Source organism: Notothenia rossii (assembly GCF_949606895.1).
Source record: "Notothenia rossii genome assembly, chromosome: 7".
NCBI lineage: Eukaryota > Metazoa > Chordata > Actinopteri > Perciformes > Nototheniidae > Notothenia > Notothenia rossii.
In genome coordinates this window covers 19,920,596-19,943,000 of record NC_136905.1, presented here as the reverse complement: position 1 = coordinate 19,943,000, position 22,405 = coordinate 19,920,596, and the positions used below count along the sequence as shown (strand labels likewise).

The following is a 22,405-nucleotide window of genomic DNA, read 5'->3' as shown; positions in this document are numbered from 1 at the left end:
CGTATGCAAAATGCTATGTAGAGAAATCTGTCGTGTTGCTGTCGTGCTTCTGCTGAATGGGACAGCTGTTTAACGAGCTATATAAAGCCTGGGCCTGGGCCTTGAAGCGGCCCTTCAATGAACAGATTGCCTTGTCTGTTCAGCACAAAGCAGATGTAAGCATTTCCATCACAAAATGAGAGCAATATGACAAGGAAATTATGTACAATGATTATGTAAATCTACTTCAGCATGGACATATTTACCTCACCTAAACCTAAAAATGGAGCTGTAACCTTTTCCATTCAAAACTCATTAGAATTGTAATTACTCAATTACAGAAGCACAATAGGAAATGCTTTTTTTTACTCTTCATGTTACAAATACATGTATGTTTTTGTATGTATAGTACAAAACACCATGATGGTTTCATTCTTTTGAGACAATTAACTCGGATATTTGTATGTATTCTCTCAAAATGCAAATTACCATATATACCTACAGTACACAATGCTTTGCTTTGCTTTATGCAAAAAACATGACCATCAAGTGGGGAGTTTCCCTGCGCTATTGCTGCACAAAGCTAAGCAGGTCTTTAAAGGGGATTTCATTTGAGTTCTTTGGCGATGAGTGGAGTATCAGATTCAGCATTTATGACTCACCAGCATATTTGGGAACGTTGGATTCATCCATGGACCAGAAGCAGTGGTCAAAAGCAAACACCTGCAGGGAAGTCAGCACAAAGAGTATAAACACACACTTCTCACACTTGTCCAAGCATGTACAGCACAAAAACAACCTGAGTGGCCTTACTTATTTTGTGGTACAAAGACAGGCTTATTGTGGCGAACCACGCCACCCTGCAGTAAATCAGCAGGACGGGGGCTGTCTGAGTGAGTAAGATGAAGTCTAACGGAGTATTGTTGGCAAGGTGATGCTCGTTAAGACCGCGCCATGACTGTCTGCACAAATCGCAGAGTTATTTCATAGTGGCTGGAGTTAAATGAATTCATAAATCAGGGTCAGCGCTCCCCAGAAGAAATTCCAGCACCCAGTGACCCCCGTCTCCAAGGAAACGGGGCCGTGGCAGTTCCCGGTGGTGCAGGCTGGCTCTCAGCAGCAGAGACCCCTTGTGTCCCCCCGGCACCTGCATGAGCTATGAGAGGAGAACACACAGAGAGGATGGTCTCTGGGAAAGAGCATGGCCTCATTTAGCAGGGACCCCGACTCCTCACAGAAAGAACTACTCCTGTTACTGCCTATGTTGGAAATACCCAATTATCAAAATCCTTTAGTTTCCATTAGTATGAAAATGGTGCATAGTTTATTTTAATACACTAACAGTGTATGTTGATAGGGGATATGTAACTTTCTAAATTCCATACTAAACAAGGTAACAGAGCTTTTATGATTGCTGCTCCATCCCTTTGCCTTACTCTATCTACCATTACATCTAAAGTTACAGAGAGTGGGTCTCAATTATGTTTTAAGGTTATATTAAGGTTGTTTCTAGGACTAAATAATGAATGTAACAGTAAGGAATATTGACAATCTTATAATCGCATATCTGTTTCTATCTATGCTGCTTCTCTGCAACTTTTTGGATAAAACAATAATATTATTTTATGCCAGCTAAGCTCCTTTTATAAAGATTTCCTCTGAAATGCAGAAACAATTGCTGCAGTCCTGTCATCCTGCTGTGCAAGCACAACAGTGCTGCGTGTTACTACTCGTGGCTTTCAGTGCACGACTGCAGCTCTGCCAAAGCACTTTCCCTGCACAAATACCCCAAATAATCGTGTTCCCTTCAAATCATAATAAGGGCTATTGGCCAGGGAACTACTGGTTGCACAGTCAGCATGGGAAGCACTGAGATCCCTGAATACTTTGAAAGCAAGACCTCCTCTTGTGACTTCAGACAAGTGAGTGGGTGCCATTCAAAGGAACAAAAAGGGCCATCATTCTCAATTAGGGCTGGTTTGGTAACTCTGGCTTAAATCTGCTCTGCTCTGTAACCGTCCAGCCTCAGGGTGTGACTGTGCAACAAATTGTTGATGATTGGACCATTACTATTAATCAGTAGTACAAATAATGATGAAGCCGAGAGGCATAATGCCCTTTTTGTCATTTCTGGGATAAAATGTGGTCGAACGTGATTAGACGGCAACCTCAGTTTCCCATTTACAAAGCAGGGAGTTTAATTTGAGTGCCACTACAACTTAGCAGACAGCCACGGTCTAGCTGAAGGGCAGCTGAGGTTCACGGGCCCCAGAGACCCTGCTCTCATCAGGTCCCATCAGCGGCCGAGTGCACTGAGTACAAAGCCTGGCCCTGGTGTGTGAAACATCTCTGAGCTAGTCACCAGCGTGTTGTCAAGGGGGGAGGTGGGGGTGCACTTCAACAATGCAGCTTTGAATGCACACACACACTGCCCCAGTGTCCGCGCTCATCCCTCTCTTATTGTAGAGCTTTTATGGGTGTTCACTAGATCTTAGAGCGCTGACACATTCACACGGACATCTATCCGGCTCCTGCTGACCCACCAAACTACTAAAACACTCTCAATCATGTCCCTAGAAACAACGGCACAACAGTAGGACCTGTACAGGATGCTTCTCCTCCCCTCAAGAGGATAAGGTTGCCTGTGCAGCATCCTGCTTCTGGAGGATTTCAGTATATGTGATGCCAGGACAGTCAGTGAAAGTCACTACAGATTACTGTTCCTGCTGACACTGCATGTCAGCTCTGTTGATGCTGGCCAGCTTCTTTTTTTTTGTAGCAACAGACACACACAACTTACCTTGGATTGTTTCCTGTTGAACGAAAGGTGCAATCCATCATAAAAAGGAGAAACCCAACAAAAGAAACAGGGGAGAGAAGAAATAAAATGGTTAGCATTGATACAATTTAACAGTCAGAACATGTTCACACTCTGTAAGATTCAGCTGCACTTCTCACAGCAGGACATTTCCCATTGTCTGCCTCAGAAACAGCTTTTCGGACACTAAAATATGCACATTGAAACCAAAGCAACTTTTTTTTATGAAACTCCTTTCAAACTTTTACATTTTTTTAATTCCTTGCGTGGCTTCTTCATTCATTCCTTCTGTCATTCACTTGGGCACAGATTGCTACCATCTAGCATTTCCTAGTGGTAGGTGCTGCTGTGATTTGGTTCATAATTGGGCCAGTGGAGCGTGAGGAAGAGAAGAGATTTAGGATTCAATGTCCCACTGACTCTGTTGAGTAAATAGCTCTTATGGCTGTGGACTTAACAGAGAGGCCAGGTTGGGGAAGCCGCACTCAGCATAAGCAGCTGCCGGAACCAAGGACAAAAGGGTCATATATATGGCACTGAGTTATGTAGGATTATTCTCCAAACCAGGGAGGGAATTCCCCAAAGCAGAAATTCTATAACAATAAAGTAACAGCTCCAAAGAAATAGAGGATCACATTTTTCTTTTGCACATTTGTATGATGCAGTACAACATAGGACTCTAGCGCTTCTATATATCGGCCCCACTCCTGTCCTTCAACCGTCAGCAGATTCCTCCTGCAGGCGTCTCCTGGCACAGAGACAAAGGTGGGCATCACCTTCACTCAGTAACTAATACAGGGCCACTGAAACACTGCACCAAAGTGTCACACACACACCGAGCCGAGTCACCGATAATAGCACGCCTGGAGAGCTGTATGAAAAGCCCAGGAAAAAACCTCTTCTGTAAGTTTAAAATGAAAAGGTAGGAATTGAGAACAGATTTTCTTTCTTTCCAGGAAAGTAACTGTACTCATTATGATCAGGGACAGCAGAGAGAGGGTGGGTGGGCCACGTATGGGTTCAGACCCTGAATCTGAATCTGGGCCTCTGACAACCACTGTGACTGGGTGTCAATCAGAGAAGACAAAGACAGCAGCAGGGACCCCTCCTCTAACCGGGCCCTCCACACTGCAGAACAGAGTGAGGAGCTATGAGATATCAGACAGCAGGGTGCCCACATCTAAGACTTCCTGTGGGTGGACTAGGAGGTATGATCAAAAGGTACTGACCAGGCGTAATTAAAAAAAAAACTTCATATTTAAGTGTTGCTACAAAGTGGAGATGTCAAAGATGAAAGGAAAATGTGAGAGAGTTAAAACAACAAATAGAGAGCAAACAGCCCCGCGAAGAATGAGGAATGGACAAAGACAAAGACGAGATGTATCCCTATGGAGAACAAAGGGACAACAGAGACAAGACCGGAAAGAGAGCGACAGAGGCAAACACACACAGACACACACTAAACGAAGAGACAAAACATGCAGCTATGGAATGTGTACAGTCTAGACTCTGCAGCAGGAGAAACTACATCTACTGAGTGAGAGCTGCAGCAGTGGTTTGATGGCTCTTAATCATTGTGTCGTATTATGAATGTACAGTATGCTGTATGGTGTGCCAGGGTTGCTTAACAAGACAATGGGGGAACTGTTTCGAGGTTGCTAAATTTAGGATTTCATTCATAAAGTCTTATATAAAATGTGTTTGATTAAAAAATGTACTTTATTTCATTCGTGTTTTCCTGTTATACTGTGTTTCATTACATCCCTCCCCCATCACAACACTAAGATCTCCCCCTCAATAAATCAAAGTACATTAGACTTCAGTTCTCCCATTCTGTTTTGGAAATAATCTCTTTAATCTCTCTAGAAATCTGTCCTTCTGAGCAGTTTGTACCTTACTTGTAAAACACAAGCTATGTCATCCATATTTGGTTGTAGAAATACTTTATTTATAATTTCAAGAAATTGCAAACAAATGTGTATTTGTACAATGTTTTAGGGGCAACATTACTAATTAGGACTGTTAGAGATGCTCATTTAAAAAACTAAATATCCTTGCACCTTGTGTAAAAACCATGAATATGTTTATTGTAGTGGGTGCTGCATTTGAAATAAATGATTAAGGTCTATCAATAAGACAATACTCCTTTGAGGACTTTTTTCAATCACCTTTTTTCAAGCTACTTCTAATACTTGTTTTGTAGAAACAAGCAGATCTCTGAAAATAGATTTTTGCTGTAATTTGACAAAAAAGCCACAAACACTGAGCTGGAAGCAGAGACAAATGACTGAAACAATATTCGATTAAAAACTAGTTTTTTGATTTTAACTAGTTTTGTAATTAAATCTACATTGTTTACACATGATAACCCTAACCCTAGGATCATTTGTTAGATCACTCTTAAATCCTCCAGGTAAGCAAATGCTACCAGTGGCAGCTCTGTCACAAATGTTTCAGTGCAGCTCCAAGTGACTCAAGCATGAAGCATGCGGGTCATTTGCTTAATAGTCAGCACACATGCCAAGTCGCTGACTGCAGGGCTTATTAAAGGATGTGTTGTGGTTGACCAAGTGTGTGACACACATGTACAGTATGGCACAGAAGTGCCAGATAACATCAGATTCTCCCCCTCAGAGGCAGATGCAGGCGGACACTGCAGACCCAGCAGGGCATGTTGAAGTATAGGGTCCCATGGGGGGTGGTTCTGCATGCTGAGCGTCATCAAAGGCCTGCAGCTACCTGATGCCAAGGCACCCATGAGTGATTTCAACTTGGCCGAGGGGGGACTCTGGTCTTCCACAATACGATGATCCCCCACCCCTCGATACTGATCCTACCGTGGCAGACGGATTAAAGGAGCACATTTTGATCTTCTTTATGAAATCCTTGTTTCTTATCTCTTTTTTTTTTTTTTTAAACAATATGTTTATAAATGTTTCATTCTTTTCGACAACAAGACACACCATACCTTACAAATACTTACGACAACAAAACATTAAAATAAAACAAATGATGTGAAAAACAGAGACAAAGACAAGACAGGACATCATTACAAAAATTAAATGAAATTGAAATGTAAAATATATAATAAAAATAAGAGCCATTAATTAAATGAAATTTAAAAATAAAATAAAATTGGGCAGTAGCAACATTATCCTAAAAAGTGTACATAGTCACAGCAGTTTAAGAAGTACTTTACTTTTCCATTCAACCAGATCGCTCTCATGGATTCCCATTGTTATTTCTTAGCATGTTTGACACATTAACATCACCTAACAGTTGAGTAAACGGGCCCCAAACCCTATCATAGGTTTCTCTTATCACTTTTAGTAAGAAATCTACTCAGAATCAGACTGGGATCATTTTAACATGCATCACAAATACTTTAGAAAGATGTATGCTGGTGCCCAAAAGGAAGGTATGAAGAGTGGGAGAGCAGCATTGGAATCCCCCCACCCGCGGTTATGGAGCCGGATTAAGGCCACTGGGTTATTATTCCACCGAAAACTGCACTTCTAGCCCAGTAGGCAACACACCAGATTAATCTACGGTATCATCCACTTACTGGTGCATCTCTCCACCCTTAAAAAAATGAAAATGCATCCCCACGCTCAGACATAATATATATTTTATATGTATAATTTAATTTAATCTGACAGTTCTTAATAACTCTCCAACTGACACATTGGGAGCAGGCTGCTTGAAGTTAGCTACTGATGTCAGTAGCGTTATCGTCTGAAAACAGGGTTTGAAAATGAAATGAAAATATGTTTAAAATAATAACGAAAAATAATTCAATCAAAACCGCTCATGTTCTGGCTACCCGTTTCCCAATGCATGAAGGATACTGTCAGATTTGTCATTGTGATTCAGCAAGCTTTGTAAGACTTCTGATAATATAATCCTGCCGCATTAATAGAATATATGTCAAAACCCGAAGTCAACCCCCCACAGAGATAACATTCAGAATATGTATCTGCCATGCACACACACACTCGCAAATTACAGTCTTTTGCTAGCACTCCTCCCATTGATTTAAAGTCTGATCTGTTGCTAAAACTCTGCCTCCCCCACCCTTTAAGCCTCCTTTAAACAGCACATGTGACCTTTTTCCCCTTTTGAAACACTTCAGCAGTCAATTACAATTCAACAAACTCCAGAGCCAAAAGGTATGCTTTGAGCGTGTGTCTGTGTGTGAGAGAGAGAGGGGGAGAGAGAGAGAGAGAGAGAGAGAGAGCGAGAGAGAGAGAGAGCGAGAGAGAGAGAGAGAGAGCAAGAGAGAGAAAGTGTTGAGTTACAACACACTGTGCTCTCAGAGGCGACAGGCTAACATTTCAGATGGTCGTCCAGTATGTTTAGAACGCGCGGGGCCCCACCCACTCGAAGCAGAGGTCACCCTGCTGCAGACAGACAGCAGAGAGCAGGAAAATGCTGAGCAGTCGGTTTCAGTGAGAGAGGTGAGCACCCTAGATGATTCCTAATGCAACACTGAGCTGGGTGTCATTTGTATGTAAGCAGGAGTGATCCAAAAGTAAACATGACAAGGTGTTGAAGTCAGAGGTTTACATGCAGAAGTATTGAAAAAACAGCACTAAAGGAAGTTGCCTTGTTGATGACAGAAACAGACCTGCAGGATGGATCAAAACTACTGAGACAGCAAACTATGACTTCTGCCACACAAACCATAAGTGGAGCTTCTTCAGTTTTATTAATCATCAGCATTTCCACTTTTGAGAAGTATTTAGATCCTTTTACTAAGTAGAAGTATCAGTACAACAAGGCAAAGTAGTAAAAGTACTGAATTTAACTTTAACTTTGCAACCTATGTGGTATAATGAATACTTAAGCATGATTTTAATCTCAATATAAACGTAACGTCAACAAAATATTTAGTCTAGCAGAAACGAGCAAGGTAGCAACTTCGCCTGCAAGATAAATGTTGTGAAGTACACGTTACAATATGTCCCTCTGGACTGATGTTAAGTACAAATTGATTAAAAAGGAAATACACAAATACAGTATTAGTACGTTAAAATTGTACTTAAGTACAGTACTTGAGAACATGTACTTTGTTATATTTGGCTAGTATATCTTGGCTAGTTAAGCTTTTCTGAAACAAATGTGTTGATGGGTCATTGTTCAAAATGCTAAAATTAGCTTCCTATGAAAATATTTGGGGTGGCTGTGGGATATCACTCATTACGACATCAACATAACTCGAGGATGTTTCTGTAACTTGGCAACTGCTGTCGCTAGGCAACAGTGATAAACATGGAGGCAGCTTCATGAGTCAGAGTTCCAATATGGAAGCCAAGCGCAGGAACTTAAAAACAGCTTTAATGAACAGCGCTGTCCTTCGCATCGCACATGATGCTCCTACCGACTTCTGCGTGGGACCTTCAAAGTTTCCATAACAAACGTTACCAAACACAACATATGATGCAGGCAGGGTCTAATTTAATCCTCTCTGGCATTTATGACAGCACTGTGACAAGCTGGGTCAGCAACATGCTGTGTGTATGCTAAAACACAGAGAGCGATACTGACCACATCGCTCTAAAGCCTTAAATTTAGTTTAAAAAAACTAAACAGAGAAAAGTCAAGCTCATCAATTTGTTCAATTTGGTAAGGTTTCCTCCTAAAGGGAACATTACGTGACACATTTACTACCAGGACACACCTCCTTTAACCCTTTCTGCTTGTAGATGTCACTTATCTGAATGCATTTGCCTTATGACGGACAATAGACAACAATGGCCAAACTAATCATGCTCATGAAGTTCAAAACAGATCAGAAAAGTCATTAGTTTCAAAGAGAAATGTGACAAAGACATGTTTACAGTAATTATTAGCATGATTAGAATTCAATCTAATGACGACAGTATTTTTTCCAGACAGAGACGAGTTAAAATTATGTTGATGTTAATGTTGCCCAGCTCCACTTCACAGACTGAAAGTGAGTCAACAATAGGCATATTCCAGCACGCATGAAAAAACATGAAAACAAGCCGCCGCATCAAAACTTAAAAAAAAAAAAAAAGGCCTCATCTGAGAGAATCAGGCAAGGAGGAAAACCAGAATGGGTATGGAAGAAATGTCCAAGTATGGCTTTTCACATATTCTGCTCTCAGAGTGAGCAGCCACATCTGAGATTAATGAGACACAGGCTTGACAAAGAGGGAGGGCGCCATCTTTTCTCAATTCCGCATCAAGATGTAAACAATGTCCCACCCTCTAAACAAACAAGGAACGGTCCCTGAGGGAAAACAATCACTTTATCAGCCACACACAACACTTTCTCCTAATAGCACGCATGAACAAAGCCTTACAGAGGAAGGTTGCGGTGATTTTAAGCCGCATTACTATGAGAACAACGTCTTACTGAATGGAAAGGTTGATTATTGGAACATAGGGAACAAAGACAAAAGGAACATTCCTGAGTGCAGTCATTAGACAAGGCAGCATTGTCATTCAGTAAAAGGCTTGTTTTGGAAAGTATGATCAAACTTGGTCATATGTGACCAGAGACAAAATGTAATAACTTCCTAAAGTTCAGCAAAACAGGAGACTGACATGTATAACATTTTTCTTAAAGGGGAAATATTAAGATAATTTTGGGAGATTTCTTCGAGAACATGTCTGTATGCTTTGATGTTGAAATAAAACATGTATACTGTCTGATTGAATCTGTACTCACCCTCTGTTTGAAACTCTTTGTTTAAGCGTCTGTCTATTTAAGTCTGTCTCCTGAAAAGCCTGTGTCTGCCAGTAAGAAAAATATTGTGCACATTTCCCCTGTTTAATCTAACCAACCAGCTGCTGGCTAAGGCTTCATATTACTGTACTGATATGATTGGTATTGATCTTATTATCTAATTGTTCTTCAAAAAGCTAATCAGTATAGTCACAAAAATGTCTATTTTCTTTTTTAAAGGCTGCTTTTAAACAACTGTATTACTGTTTATGCAGTAGAAGTAGCATTCTCTCAGGGTAATCCTTTCTCAGTTTACAATATGCTAGTAAGCAAGACAACTCAGTGAAGAGAAGATCAAACTAAATTAGCTATGTTAACCATAAGTGATAAGGAAGAGATTAGAGCAGAAATTACAAGCTTGGTTACGGCCATTTTCAGATAAAGACATACATCATCTAGAAGAGGCATTTCTAGTTATTTTGTACACTACAGTGGAAGGATAGGAAAGTCATTCACCTGAAATAAACTACACTCTGGTCTGTCTCTTTAAAAAAGGTAACTTTGTTGTTAGCTATTGGTTTTTAATACAAAATGCAGAAAAGCAGGGTTAGCATTCAGAGGACTCTAAAGGCAGGATGGGCCTGCATTCAATTGTTGAAAGTTGACAGACATGCTGGGATACGATAAATGTAATACGGTCCCATTGTGTGAGGGTATTTTCCTGTCATGATGCTCCAGCACTCTATCCCTTAGCAGACAGCAGCCTCAGGTATTTCTCTGCCTCTTCCCCTCCTCCTTCATTGTGTCCGAACCTCTAAGGAGAGCAGACAGACTTTACCATATTCCCATTTCAAAACTCCCGTTTGTGCCAACTCAACAGGCAGATGAAAGATTAAACTTGGGAAACTTAACCTGTCGCCCTGGAGTCACAATCATTCGCACACTACTGAGATTAATGTTCATTTCTCAGGGAAATAGGAGAGGGGGGCTCGGGTCACGAGTGTTGCTTTAATGCTCAGCGGTGCAAAGATTGAGGCTTAGCCATCAAAGTAAATCCCTGATATTTCTTCAAATTCTTTAGGTGACTTAAATGTTTTCATGGAGCTATGTGGTCTCCTGAATAAGTTCAGACAGAAAGTTTTCAATGCCCCCAACATAAAAGTGGCTCCGAATTCACCCCACTAGAGACTTCATATCTCATTAGACTGAAGTCATTGTCAGTTTTGTTGGTATTGAGCAAATCTATTGGGAAATATAGGTACACTGAAATCCAAACAATGTTATGTCCTTTTTCTTCCCATTGTTAAACCCCAAAACCTACACTGGAATATAAAAATATCCATTACGGCTGTCTCCTCTTTGAGGCTGTGCCTGAGAATTCCCATGGGAGTGAGAAAGTTCCCATGATCTCGGCCCTACAGCCATATTTGGCATGTTAATACCCACTACATTTGAAACACAGGAGCAGGTGTCTTTGAAAACAAGGCAAAGCTCAGGGTATCCCCTTTTTCAGCTTCACAAGAAGCCAAGAGGCAAATTATATGGTTTAAGAAAACCATGGCAGTCTAAACACAGATACCCTAAACACACTCACAAAAACACACACTGCACTAGCACTGAAATGTCAACAAGTAATTATATGCCTGGACTACACTATAGAAAAGAAACGTGACATAATACAACCAAACCGAACTGGAGTCACTTTGCAGCTACAGAAATCTACTATATAAAAAAGGTTTTGCATAATAAAAAAATCCGTAAAAAACAATTCAAGAGTGATACGACATCTTAATCAGATATGGAAACCTCGCCTGGATGCGAAATGGGTTTGTGTCGCACACAACAACATAGCAACAGGTAGCATTGGAAAGATCCAGCATCAGATCCAAATAACACTTCACTGAGAAAGTACTGCAAATGTATTTACTCCTAAACTCTGTGAACTCATTGTTGTTCCTCTGACCTCTCACCCAGGACAGCCTTTCCTTCTGTTATGTTTCCCATTCTGACATATGTTAGCTTTGAGTGTGATTTGTTTAATTGCCTGGAATGCCGCCATTGTGTGGCAATTTCTGTTCTGATAATTGCCTTAAATACAGGTTAATGTGTGGACTGGAGCTTTTGGGGCAGAAAGCTTATTACCATTTAATGCTGACTGTTAGTTACATGGAACAGCAGAGAAAGCGTTACACTTTAACAAGGCTGGATGTGGGCCATGAGAAAAGCCTTCCCTGTGGCAGGTTTCGCCTCCTATGACTTCATGTTAGCAGTCACGCTGTTGAGACTATTTGAGAAATAATTCATTTATTATTCTTAAGATGTGTTTGCGCCGGAGGGGAATCAGGTCAGCTGTTTAATCATGTGTGAAACCAGCAGCAGTGGCCACTGAACCAAGTGTAAAACTGTACAAAACCACTACAATGGCCGAAATATATATACATCTCTGACCGTTGCTAACAGGCATTCCCAATCATACAGCATTAGCCTACACGTTGTGTGAACTCCTCATTACAATCTCAAAGCCTGTCAGAATGCAGGCCAGGGAGCAACTGTAGCTTCTTTTTGCTGACCTTCACTGCAGACAGGCAAAGTGTGAAACACTACAAGATGCAAAGCTTTTCTTCAATTGTTTGCGATTCAAATATCTGATAAGAGTGTAGAGAATTCTTTTTTTACAATAAACAATGTGTGGTTTGAAAGCTACATAAGTTGAATTAGTTCTGTCTCTGGTGATGCCCTGAGGATTGACATTAATCTGTTCAGTCTAACAGGCGTCTTCATGTTTTACGCCTCCCATGGCCATAAAACCCAACGTCAGAGTTGCGATATAAGAGGATAATATTATTATGCTAAGGTGATTAGTATTGAAAAGTTCCTCTATGAGTTACAGAAAAATAATATCATGTTGCAAGCAGGTGGCTGCCAGAGATCATATCATAAGCAGCAGGAGTGCAGCATTCCTGCTTATGTACAGCATTCACTGGCAATTATGTTAAGAAATGGTCTTAATCCAAGATGAATGCTTACAGCTTTTATCACCATTACTGTGTACCAGAATAATGTTTGTATTTCTCAGACTTTAAAACTGGATAGATGATTTGATGCTAACCTCGAATGATACTGTATGACATCAGGGGTGGGGATAAGGTTATCACAGTGAGAGTGTTTCTCTGCTTTTTCGTTCAGAAACAGCCAAGCCCCATTATGTGCTGCACAACATTATTTGACTCTATTGCACTGAATCTCTGCAAAGATATGCCCTACAACATGCTCAGTGCACTACATTTTCTTGAAATAATGAACCATAGGCCTGTATTCATTTGCAAATACAAAGGGTTGGCAGGGTTTCAGCTTTGTTTACCTGTTGTCTCCTTTTCCATTTGAGGGTGGAGGGTGCAGAACTGTTTGGTTGTCTTCCATATCCACAACACATTTTGTATTCAGTTCAATTTCTGTGGAGAGAAGTGTGTTATTGGACAGTAAAGCAGATTGCGGGGGTGTGAAAAGTAAAATCGTAGCGACTTTAGCTGTGTTCAATAGACTGAGCTCTGACTTCATAACTCGAGCTGAAAGCAGCAATGGCGAAGAAATCCAAACTTTATGATAATGTTGCATGAATCCGAGGAGACAGACAGTTTGCGAAGAAAAATCATCGTTATAACACTTACCCCTGCGGTTCATGGGCCGAACTCTCACTGCAACTTTTACCTTTGAATCCGACATTTTTGTCCACTTTTTACTCCCACCCTGTCTATGCGCTGAGCTAGCAATGTATAGTCTGTGAATCCCCGACAAGAAGCCCGGGTTTGTGCCGGTAAAAAAGGCAGCAGACTCTAGTTAAACAGCACTAAAAGAGTCCAGACCTCGAGGAAATGAGATAGCAATGTGTTCATTTTTCCGTTATATCCATCTAGGTTCGCTTTTTGTGCAAATCCAGCACACTGCTCCAGCCCCAGACAGCATCCCCACCGCCATCTTCCACTGGGAGCACGACTGCTCTCCTCTGGCAGACTGGAGACGGCTGTGCCAAACAGGGAAAGGATTTACGCACCGCGCCGCTTAACGGGGGGAGACAGGGGGAGAGCAATGTGAGGCTGTCTGACATGTTCATTCACATGCTCCCGAGAAAAGCATCATGTTAAGACAGTTATGAGGTCAGAAGAGATGAGGGTTTATTAAAAAGGCTTTATTAAAAATGTCTAAGCACACTCTCTGACAAACACATTAGTAGGCCCTATTATTAATATTACTCTCACCAAATTAAAATAGCCTAATATTCCCAGTTTGTAGCCTATGTCACAAACCATTTTGTAATTTGTTTTATTTATTGTATAACTTTACTTACATATGTTTCACTAGTTTACACACATAATAACTTAAGTAACCATATTTGAGGACATTTTTACATCCACCATGTGTAAGTGTTAATTATAGGAACATGTAATACATGATCTCAGTACCCAATGTGCCCTTTTTTTAGCAGACCCCATTAGAACAAAACCACTTATTTGTTGCTCAAATCCTCATCATAGATTTCTGTCCTTCTAAATATTAAATTTGAGCAATTTAATCGAAAGTGATTTTTTTTCATTTTATTTCTGTGGCTCCAAAAGCTGAAAGTATCCAGTGTATCACAATAACAATAAACAGTTGAATGTAACAAATCAAACCAAAAACTGTCTAAAATGTTGTACATTTCATAGCATGCAACCCAGAGCAGCATATACCTCTAATTTCATTCTATTCACTTTACTTATATTTATCAATAGTATTGCCAGGTCATCTTATCCCATGATAAGCTGCACTTCACATACCGTAGCTCCTGTAATACTGTCCATACATTAGCTATATCAAGGGCCCATTATCAGATTTTGCAGAATAAATCTTCACTGTATGGTCTCCACCATCCAGAATGATGAGGGAGTTGTTCAGTGTCACCAGTCCAACTGGGCGGATAAGGTCATCACCAACTAATGGGGTCAGGGCGGGGCCACTCTGGAGCTGCCCCAAACTCCAAATCATCCCCATATTGGAATCAATAACAATCACATCTCCATTTTGGTCAAAGGTCATGACTGACATTTGCAGCCTCACTTTTGACTGCAGCATCAAGCTGAAAGTGTCCGTCTGATAAAGGAGGCGGAAGTCTTTTGTGAACACTCTCAGCCTGGTGTGTGGGTTCCTCCCTGGTGGATATGTGTCCTCAGGTAAATGCTCCATCACTGCAGTGTTTCCAGTCGCTCCACAGCAGGCCACCGCTTTTGGATGCTGCAGGTCTGATACGACTCTTTGATTCTTTACAGCGAGACCGTTTATAAAGTCCACCTTTACCTGAGACAGCGTACCGGCCTGGATGTCTGACACCAGGATGTGCCCACAGCTGTCTGTATCTACACCCCAGGGCATCTGAAAGGAATCTTTCACCGTCAACACATGGTTTCCCCTGGAGGTGAAAACCTTCAGGGCTTTATCCCCAGCATCTGTCACCACCACGTGACCATAGGAAGTCACAGCCACATCCACTGGGAAACAGATCTCCCCACTGCCTTGTCCTTTTGGCCCAAAACTGTGCAGCTTCCTGCCCTGCGGACTGAACACCACCACCCTCTTCTCGCCATCATGCACCACCACTATAGTACCTGAAGATCCCAAAACGGATATCCCAGTGGGGTTGATAAGAGTCCCCCACCCCCCAAAGGCTGTGCAGTGGTGCAGAGCCCTGGCTGTCAGACCTTCAGCCAAGCCAAGGCCTTCCTTTGCCCTGTGAGGAGGGGCAGGGGGTGTGGGACTCAGGGACAACAGCAGCTCCTGCAGGTCACTAAGAGCCTGGCAGTGGGAGTTGCTGTCAACACTGCACAGCTGTCGACAAAACGGGCACTCCAGCTTCCTCAGGAGAGGGTGGGACAGAGCCCTGATGCATTCCAGACAGAGCACATGGCCGCAGGAGAGGTTCTGCGGTCTGTGCTCCCTCTGCTGAGTGCTGAACTTCTCGAAGCAGACTTTACACTCCAGCAGGTTGATCTGGATCTCTCTGAGAATCTCCTCAGGACTCCTCAGGGAGCCTCGACTCGGGAAAGCAGGACCCTCAGCCATGAATTATTTTTGATGTTCTTCAAACCTACTCAGACAGATCAGTCAGCTGATGCAGGCTGCAAAGGTTCAGAGCCAAAAATAGCTGGATTTAAAAAAAAAACGTTCACTTATATGAATAAGTAGCCTAGTGAAGAGAGGGCTATGAAGGCAGAGCACTGCAACATTCTTGTCAACACACTCATGTCCTTTGCTTAGGCCCAAATTGTCATGTGACATGATGCATTAAACTGAGGCTCACTGCTGCCCTCCTTTGGAAATCAGCTGACACACATGCTGGAGCCCCCATTGTGTTTTGAACACTGAAAGCAGAGGACATCACAACATTAGTACATTAATATAAGGTATTACAGCTTTCTGGATCAGAACCAGGATCTCCAATTGCCATCACCTGGTGTTCGTGTGCCTGAACACTCACTGTGTGGAGACAGCTGCATGCAACTCATGGCTTTTTCTTTCAGTAATTACTAGATCTCCAGTTGTTACTACTGTTCATATTAAGACCTAAACAACATTCTTTTATGTTCCCTTCAAAGGGAACATGAAGCATACCTTCAAAAAAATGTTGCTATAGGTCAGCACGAGGCAGCTATTTCAGTCTCTGTATCAAGGTTTGCAGACGGAGTGAAATCTGATCCGAGACGGGCAGTGCTTCAGTCAGCCAATCCCTCAGTCCTCTGCTGCAGCAGGGCACTCTTTGGGGGTCAAGCAAGGTCATCCAGGATTTCCTTTTGTTAGGTGTTATTGTTGCTGTAAACTACTGCTTCATTTAAAAACTACAATAATAATCCACAACGAGTTTAAGAGGAAATGTAAAACATGTTATTATGTCTCTTTATTTCACAGTGAAAAAGAACAGCCATTTTCTTTTATAGGAATTATTTTTGGCAAATTACATCTTAATCCAGAGACATGTACCCTTAGTCGTGTCTACAGTAGCAGAGGAGCCTGGTCCATTCCACAGAGGTCCACCTCTGGATTGTCGAGGATTATGAAGGATATATGTTTATTGAGATGATGCTGACAGAGCAATGAAAATAAACCTTCAAGAAAGCACTCGAGAGCAGAATTTAGTTTCAATACAAACTGAAAAAAGTATGGAGTAAAAAAGAAACATGCAAACAGGCACAAGGTGTGAATTAAAATGTTACAATGAGAGTGAAATACGTAAAAATAACAATACTGGCGCCTTGTTGTGTGGTGTTATACAAAGATCTTGAGTACTCTTGTAACATTCTACTAGAACATTTGATTTGACACAACCATGCAGATGCAATATATGCCGTAACAAGAAGGTTGACAGTCAAACCAGACGTCACATGCAGGAATCGGAATAATTGTCCTCTGTAATCAGTAAAGTAAAGAAAAAGACAAAAAGCAGCCACAGATGGACACGGAGAGTAAAATCACTCAAGGTCACAAAATACTCAAGCATAACAAAATGTACAGTATTTGCAAGAAAACATTCTGAAAGTGCTTCGACTGTGTGTTTCCTTTTGTTCCTGGTCACACACAATCCTCAGTCAATGATCCTTACAAGCTAAAGCAGTCTTGCATTGAAATTCTGCCCACATTCAAGTTACAAACACGAAACAAGTGTGAACATCTATGATTTAAATAGACGATAGATGATGATGATGCTTTTAATAGACGTTGTCTTTTGTGTGCTATAAACACAAAGGCTCCAATTAACGTAATCAATTCTGCATAATGGCTTTTAACATTAAAATGTGAAGGCCCAACATACTGGAGTTAAGGCTGGAGTAAACCAGTCAACATCATTGATATACTGTGTCATAGAATACATGTTTCTAAATGATTGTTCATTAGCTACAATGATCATGCAGTCACATCTACAATCGGCAGTTTTTAACGCCACCATTTTCCCTCTCTCTGTCTGTACACACAGAAACCTGTGATCAGTGGTTCAGGAGGTTTTTTTTATGACTACAGTTCACAGTTTAAAGTGTTCATCTCTGTAGCCCAAGCCTCTGTGCACTCCTAATAACTCTGCATGGGCCTGATATCCACTTCTCCTCCTCTGTCTCCACTCCCTCTACTGTAGGTGCGGGCTTTCTAGACTTTATTTACACCAGGAAGTGGTTGCATCTTTACTCCCTTTTCCACCTGGGATCCTTCACACCTGGCCCCTTTGAGTGAGTTCAGGAGACGCACACCAGCCACTGGCTCAGACTCCTACTGGCTGTCCAGGCCGTTGACAGATTGGGTGTTTGCGGAGCCCTTCCCTCTGAGTCTGGTTGTCGGGCTGTCGTCGTCTTCGTCTTCGTCTTCGTCCAGCGTTGTGTCTTCTGAAACAGTGAGGAATGAGTTCATAAAAATATTTTACTGAACCTTAAATTATGAGTAAAACTCAATTTCAAAGACCTTTAGAAGATGACAGTTCCTGTAAATATCTATGTTTTAACTTTTAATCAGCCTCTCTTATGGTTGATGAATTAAATCAAAATCAATGTACCTTTTAACTCTTCTGGCGCATATTCATCATATTCATTGTAATAACAGTCGTCTTCTGAGAGGGTCTGTGAAAAGAGAAGAGGAGACATGTGACACACACACCAAAACAAAACCTGACCCTGTGAAGCTTTCAAAGCAAACTGACTGGTAGCAATGTTTAAAAGGGAAAGGATTTGAAGCTTATATTGACACGGGGCAAGTGATCTTATTGTGTAACTTTTCTTACTTTATTGCTGTGTTCGGGATGTTTCTGGGCATAGCAACCAGGTGCCAAATCATAGCACTCATCCAAGAAGAAAAATCTACAAAAATGTCAAGGAAGTGCAAATACACTTCTTAACTGTAAAGCAATAGACATACCTTTTCATTTGGACCATAGGTTTCAGCATACCAAACCATTCCGTACAGGCAGAGGAATGTAATGAAGGCCTATAAACAGATAGATTGTTTAATGATTTGTTGAAAATATTTTATAAATAATTAACAACAGATAAAGCTTTTCAGGTTGAAAAGTTTATGATGTAAAACAGAAAGAAATATGTGAATATGTGCGTCGACGGCAAATGTATGACCAGCCAACTACTGGCTGAAGAGCATAGTATATTGTTTTGAGCCAGAAATGCAACATTACTGAGAACTGATCTTACCAAACACAGCAGCCACAGGACCACGTACAGGACCTGGGTTTTTGAGAACAAATCCTGTCCAAACTTAATGCATCCCAAGGCCTCCAGAAAGGCTACTGCCCTGTGAATGAGGGCAACAAAAACATTAAAGCCTCTGACCGACCTGTAGTTCACTTTGAATATTACTAAAAAACAAATATGCCGAATATATGCAGCTTTTAACTGAAAGAAAAATAATCAACCTTTGCTAAAACACTTACCCAAACACCCAGCACTGGGTCCCAACTCTCTTGCACTGTGTGTCTGTAAGGTACGCATAATACTGCCTGAAGCAAAGAACAAACACAAAGCAAACATTAGAAAATATTACTTGTAGTTTAACATGACTGCCTTATGTTGGTCAAACTGTCAAAATAAGGATCACAATTTAAATATATAACACAGGGGTGTCAAACTCAAGGCCCGGGGGCCAAATCCGGCCCACGACTTCATTTGATGTTTCCCCGCAAGAGCTTGCAAAGAATATAATACGTTTATTATACGGTTACATGCCACTTTACAGAAGCAGGTTGCCCATAAACTGCAGGTTGCCCATAAACTACATGTCCCACAATGCATCTCGTTTGCACACTGAAGAGACTTGCAATTATTTGCCCTGGACTTTTGCTTTCAAACGTAGTTACCGGTAATTATTACCCTATCCGATAATAATCCAATTCAGAGGCAATAATGTAATATAATACATTCTTTTATATATATATATATATATAGTTACAACTGGCACTTTGAGTGCAACCATAATACTAATGTGGCCCACAATAAAATTGAGTTTGACACCCCTGATATAACACTATCCCAACAGATCTTTCAATATCAGTTTATATGGATTACTTTCCTACCAATATTTAATTGTTGAGTTGGATTCTTTTTACCTGACTGTTGGCGCTGTGATGATACCAACAAACAGGATCCGACACCAGCTGAGAGGATGGCTTGCAGGAAAGACGAAAATGTGTTTCAGGAAGAATGTGTTCAACTCTGTAAGCTGTGGACAAAGAGAAAAACAGGTTGAATAAGGATTGTTATGTGTAATGGCTTCTGTATACAACAAAGAGAAAAAGGATGGAATATTTCAGTTTTCAAGCATATTGAGTTTGAAATCTAGAGTATAGGAATGTTAGCACTTGTTATACTTAGTCTCATAATAAATCATCTTAATTACAGTATTTAAGAACAAATAAAGTATAGTTTCAAATCCTGACAATGTTGTTTCTTGCAATGGTGGGTGGGGGGGGGGGGGGGGGGGGGGGGTCGTCTTCAGCATATTTTGCAATGTGACACAATACAAGTTTAGTTCAGTCATATGACCGACTAAGCCAGTCAAGGAAATCTCACTGTTTGGCTTTGGCTTTATCCTGCTGTACTGTCGTAAATCCATTGTACGTATGAAAACGGCGACATTTCCTACTATGTTGACACAATATGGATGTGAATGCCTTTTTAATCTATTGCAGCTGCAGGTCAGCATCCTTTCTGGTGCGCTTGAAGAGAGCCAACATAATACAAATATGTGATACTTTTCATTTCAAAGCAGAAGTCTGTAAATAAACAATTAGTTCACAGTCAAATGTTTTCAACACTGCTGTATTCAAACTCCGAGGGGACATCTCCAACAATGGGCTCATTGTTTGTTTTCAAGTTATAAAGCTAGAAAATATTAAAAAGTCATTTGGAGAGGAATCTTTTGTGACTTTATTTCATTATGAACAATCTCAAAGTGTATTGTTTAATCCTACGTGCATTACATGTATAGTACCATTCCTCCTAGTTTCTATGTGCCCTTGAATTTAAAAGTCGCTGTATACTTTTCTGGCAATTTAACATTAGGACAATCGTTGCTTTGTCAGACTATTATTAAATTACCTTGTCTCATGAGCTGTCTATTTTTATCACATAGTTGTCCATTGGCTTTACCCTGCGCCAGTTATAGATTTAGGGGCCATACATCTCTCTCTCAGCTGGGGTTTACACAGAACAGGCACAGGTGTGGTAGCAAATAACATCTAACGACAGCTCCGTTCCATAACATGAGCCAATAAGCCGTGCCAGCAGGACTGTGTGTACAGAACCAGAGCCCTTGAACTGGCCTACTTATAAGGAATGCAGCCACTATAATTGTTAGGACTGTAGTTGCGCCTGTGGTTGACAAGTCAAAAGGTCCGCTGCGAGTAAGGTCTCATGGCAATGAGACTCAATGTGTGCTTTATAACGAGCAGATGCACTGAAAAAGGTCAACAAGTTCAGCCGGGACACCATCAAACAAGAGCTATCTTACAATGCCAGTCACACTTGAATTAACAAATAGTTAGCAGCTCATTTATGGGGACACTCTGTCCAAGTCCCCCTCATCCCCAATGGAAGATAATGAGAGGCCTCTGCAGTGTTATTCACTCAGTTGGCCTTGAGCCTGGGTGTAGAAGAGCAGCTAAACTGTCCACCGCACTGAGACGTCCCCCCATCTTTTCAACTACCTCTCACAGACTGATAATTACCATTTAAAGCCTCAAGAGATCGGGAACTGCCTGAGTGAGGAAGAGGGGATGACAATGTTGCTTCATCCCCGCACAAAAAGGAGAGAGACAGCAGCTTTCAATGCCACGGTGCAATTGGTTAGAAATGTGGCCGCTACCCTTGACTCTCTAATAGAAAGCAATGGAGCTTACTCAAATTCTCCATCCATGGTTTTCTCATTACCACAAATTGCTCCTAACTAATCTAACGTGCCTTTCATCCGTACGGGATTAACTGTCAATGTGAGGACAGCAGGACACTCGTGTTATATGGATCCATGTGAAAGTGGTTTTAGATTTCAACCAAGAGGAGGCAATTAGATAAGCCCACTCTTAGCACACTGAACACTGGATGATCCTGACTAGTCAGCTCTGAGTCAGCCTGAGATGGCCAGGGAGGATTTCTCTGTGACCCACCTGCCAGATGATCATGAACAGATAGACGCCCATCACCCGCTGCAGGGAGGACTTTGGGTCAAGCCAGCGTACGTAGGTCCAGCTAGCGGGGGTGAACTGTAGAGCAGCGCGTTTGAATTCTTCCCCGTGGTGGTGTGGATGTCCCTGGATGGGAAGCACAGGAGAAGGATTACAAAGACTTGCAGATAGATTTACAACAAGTATTATGTTAGTACATTAGACAAAGCCGGATGAAAGTAATGCTATCACATTAATCATTCACTAGCACTCTGCCTTGATGAACTTTCAAGATCATGTTTCAAAACAACAATTTATGCATCTTTGGATGGCATCTAAAATGCTTTGCTTGATGTGAACCTTTTCAATAGGATAGCTCCGTGTCTTGCATTCCCTCGAGGAGATTTAAGTAGTATTATCCTAGGTTTTTTATTCCTTGTATTAAGATGTTTTTTTGTTTCGTTGTTTATGAGTTTCTGTTTATTGCTTCAGAGTTTTTAATATCAAATAGATTAAATAAACACAAGTTTGTCTGGTCTTTCATTGGTCTGATAATAAAAATGAATCTGAATGTTCATAATATAGCATAAAGCTCTAAGGATATGTTTCACCCTTCATATATTTTTAAAGCTTTATTTATCAATCAGGTCTGGGATGCTTGCACCAGACTAAGAATTGAAAACAAAAGTGGACACTGTAACTTGTATTGATTTCTAGACTGTATTTTCATACTTGATAC

The 22,405-nt window shown here is 41.2% G+C and overlaps 3 protein-coding genes across 9 annotated transcripts in view; all 3 read right to left on the bottom strand.

The window, feature by feature from the left end:
* Nucleotides 1–13,493, bottom strand: part of kif13a (kinesin family member 13A) — a 36,619-nt gene extending 23,126 nt beyond the window's left edge. For all 7 annotated transcript variants that reach the window (XM_079640514.1, XM_079640520.1, XM_079640515.1 and 4 more), the window contains exons 1-4: nt 13,160–13,493; nt 12,853–12,943; nt 2,780–2,792; nt 642–702 (exon numbers count right to left, since the gene is read on the bottom strand). In XM_079640514.1, coding sequence (XP_079496640.1) covers nt 642–702; nt 2,780–2,792; nt 12,853–12,943; nt 13,160–13,214 — 220 coding nt within the window. In that variant the 5' untranslated portion in view covers nt 13,215–13,493. The remainder of the gene's footprint in view (nt 1–641; nt 703–2,779; nt 2,793–12,852; nt 12,944–13,159) is intronic.
* Nucleotides 13,494–13,679: 186 nt separating this feature from the next.
* Nucleotides 13,680–15,747, bottom strand: LOC307013241 (E3 ubiquitin-protein ligase NHLRC1-like). Its single transcript, XM_079640564.1, has one exon. It carries the CDS (start codon nt 15,582–15,584, stop codon nt 14,337–14,339), a length of 1,248 nt encoding a protein of 415 aa, XP_079496690.1. The 5' UTR covers nt 15,585–15,747; the 3' UTR covers nt 13,680–14,336.
* A 633-nt stretch (nt 15,748–16,380) lies between these two features.
* The window catches only part of plekhg4b (pleckstrin homology domain containing, family G (with RhoGef domain) member 4B), a 24,422-nt gene continuing 18,397 nt past the window's right edge, over nt 16,381–22,405 (bottom strand). Inside the window, 8 exon segments of the mRNA XM_079692742.1 lie at nt 16,381–17,890; nt 18,058–18,121; nt 18,417–18,485; nt 18,704–18,803; nt 18,943–19,008; nt 19,615–19,727; nt 21,670–21,786; nt 21,789–21,813. Coding sequence (XP_079548868.1) covers nt 17,778–17,890; nt 18,058–18,121; nt 18,417–18,485; nt 18,704–18,803; nt 18,943–19,008; nt 19,615–19,727; nt 21,670–21,786; nt 21,789–21,813 — 667 coding nt within the window. The 3' untranslated portion in view covers nt 16,381–17,777.

Excerpts from the sequence above, each read along its gene's own strand:
- LOC307013241 (XM_079640564.1), bottom strand. The coding sequence starts at position 15,584 with ATGGCTGAGGGTCCTGCTTTCCCGAGTCGAGGCTCCCTGAGGAGTCCT.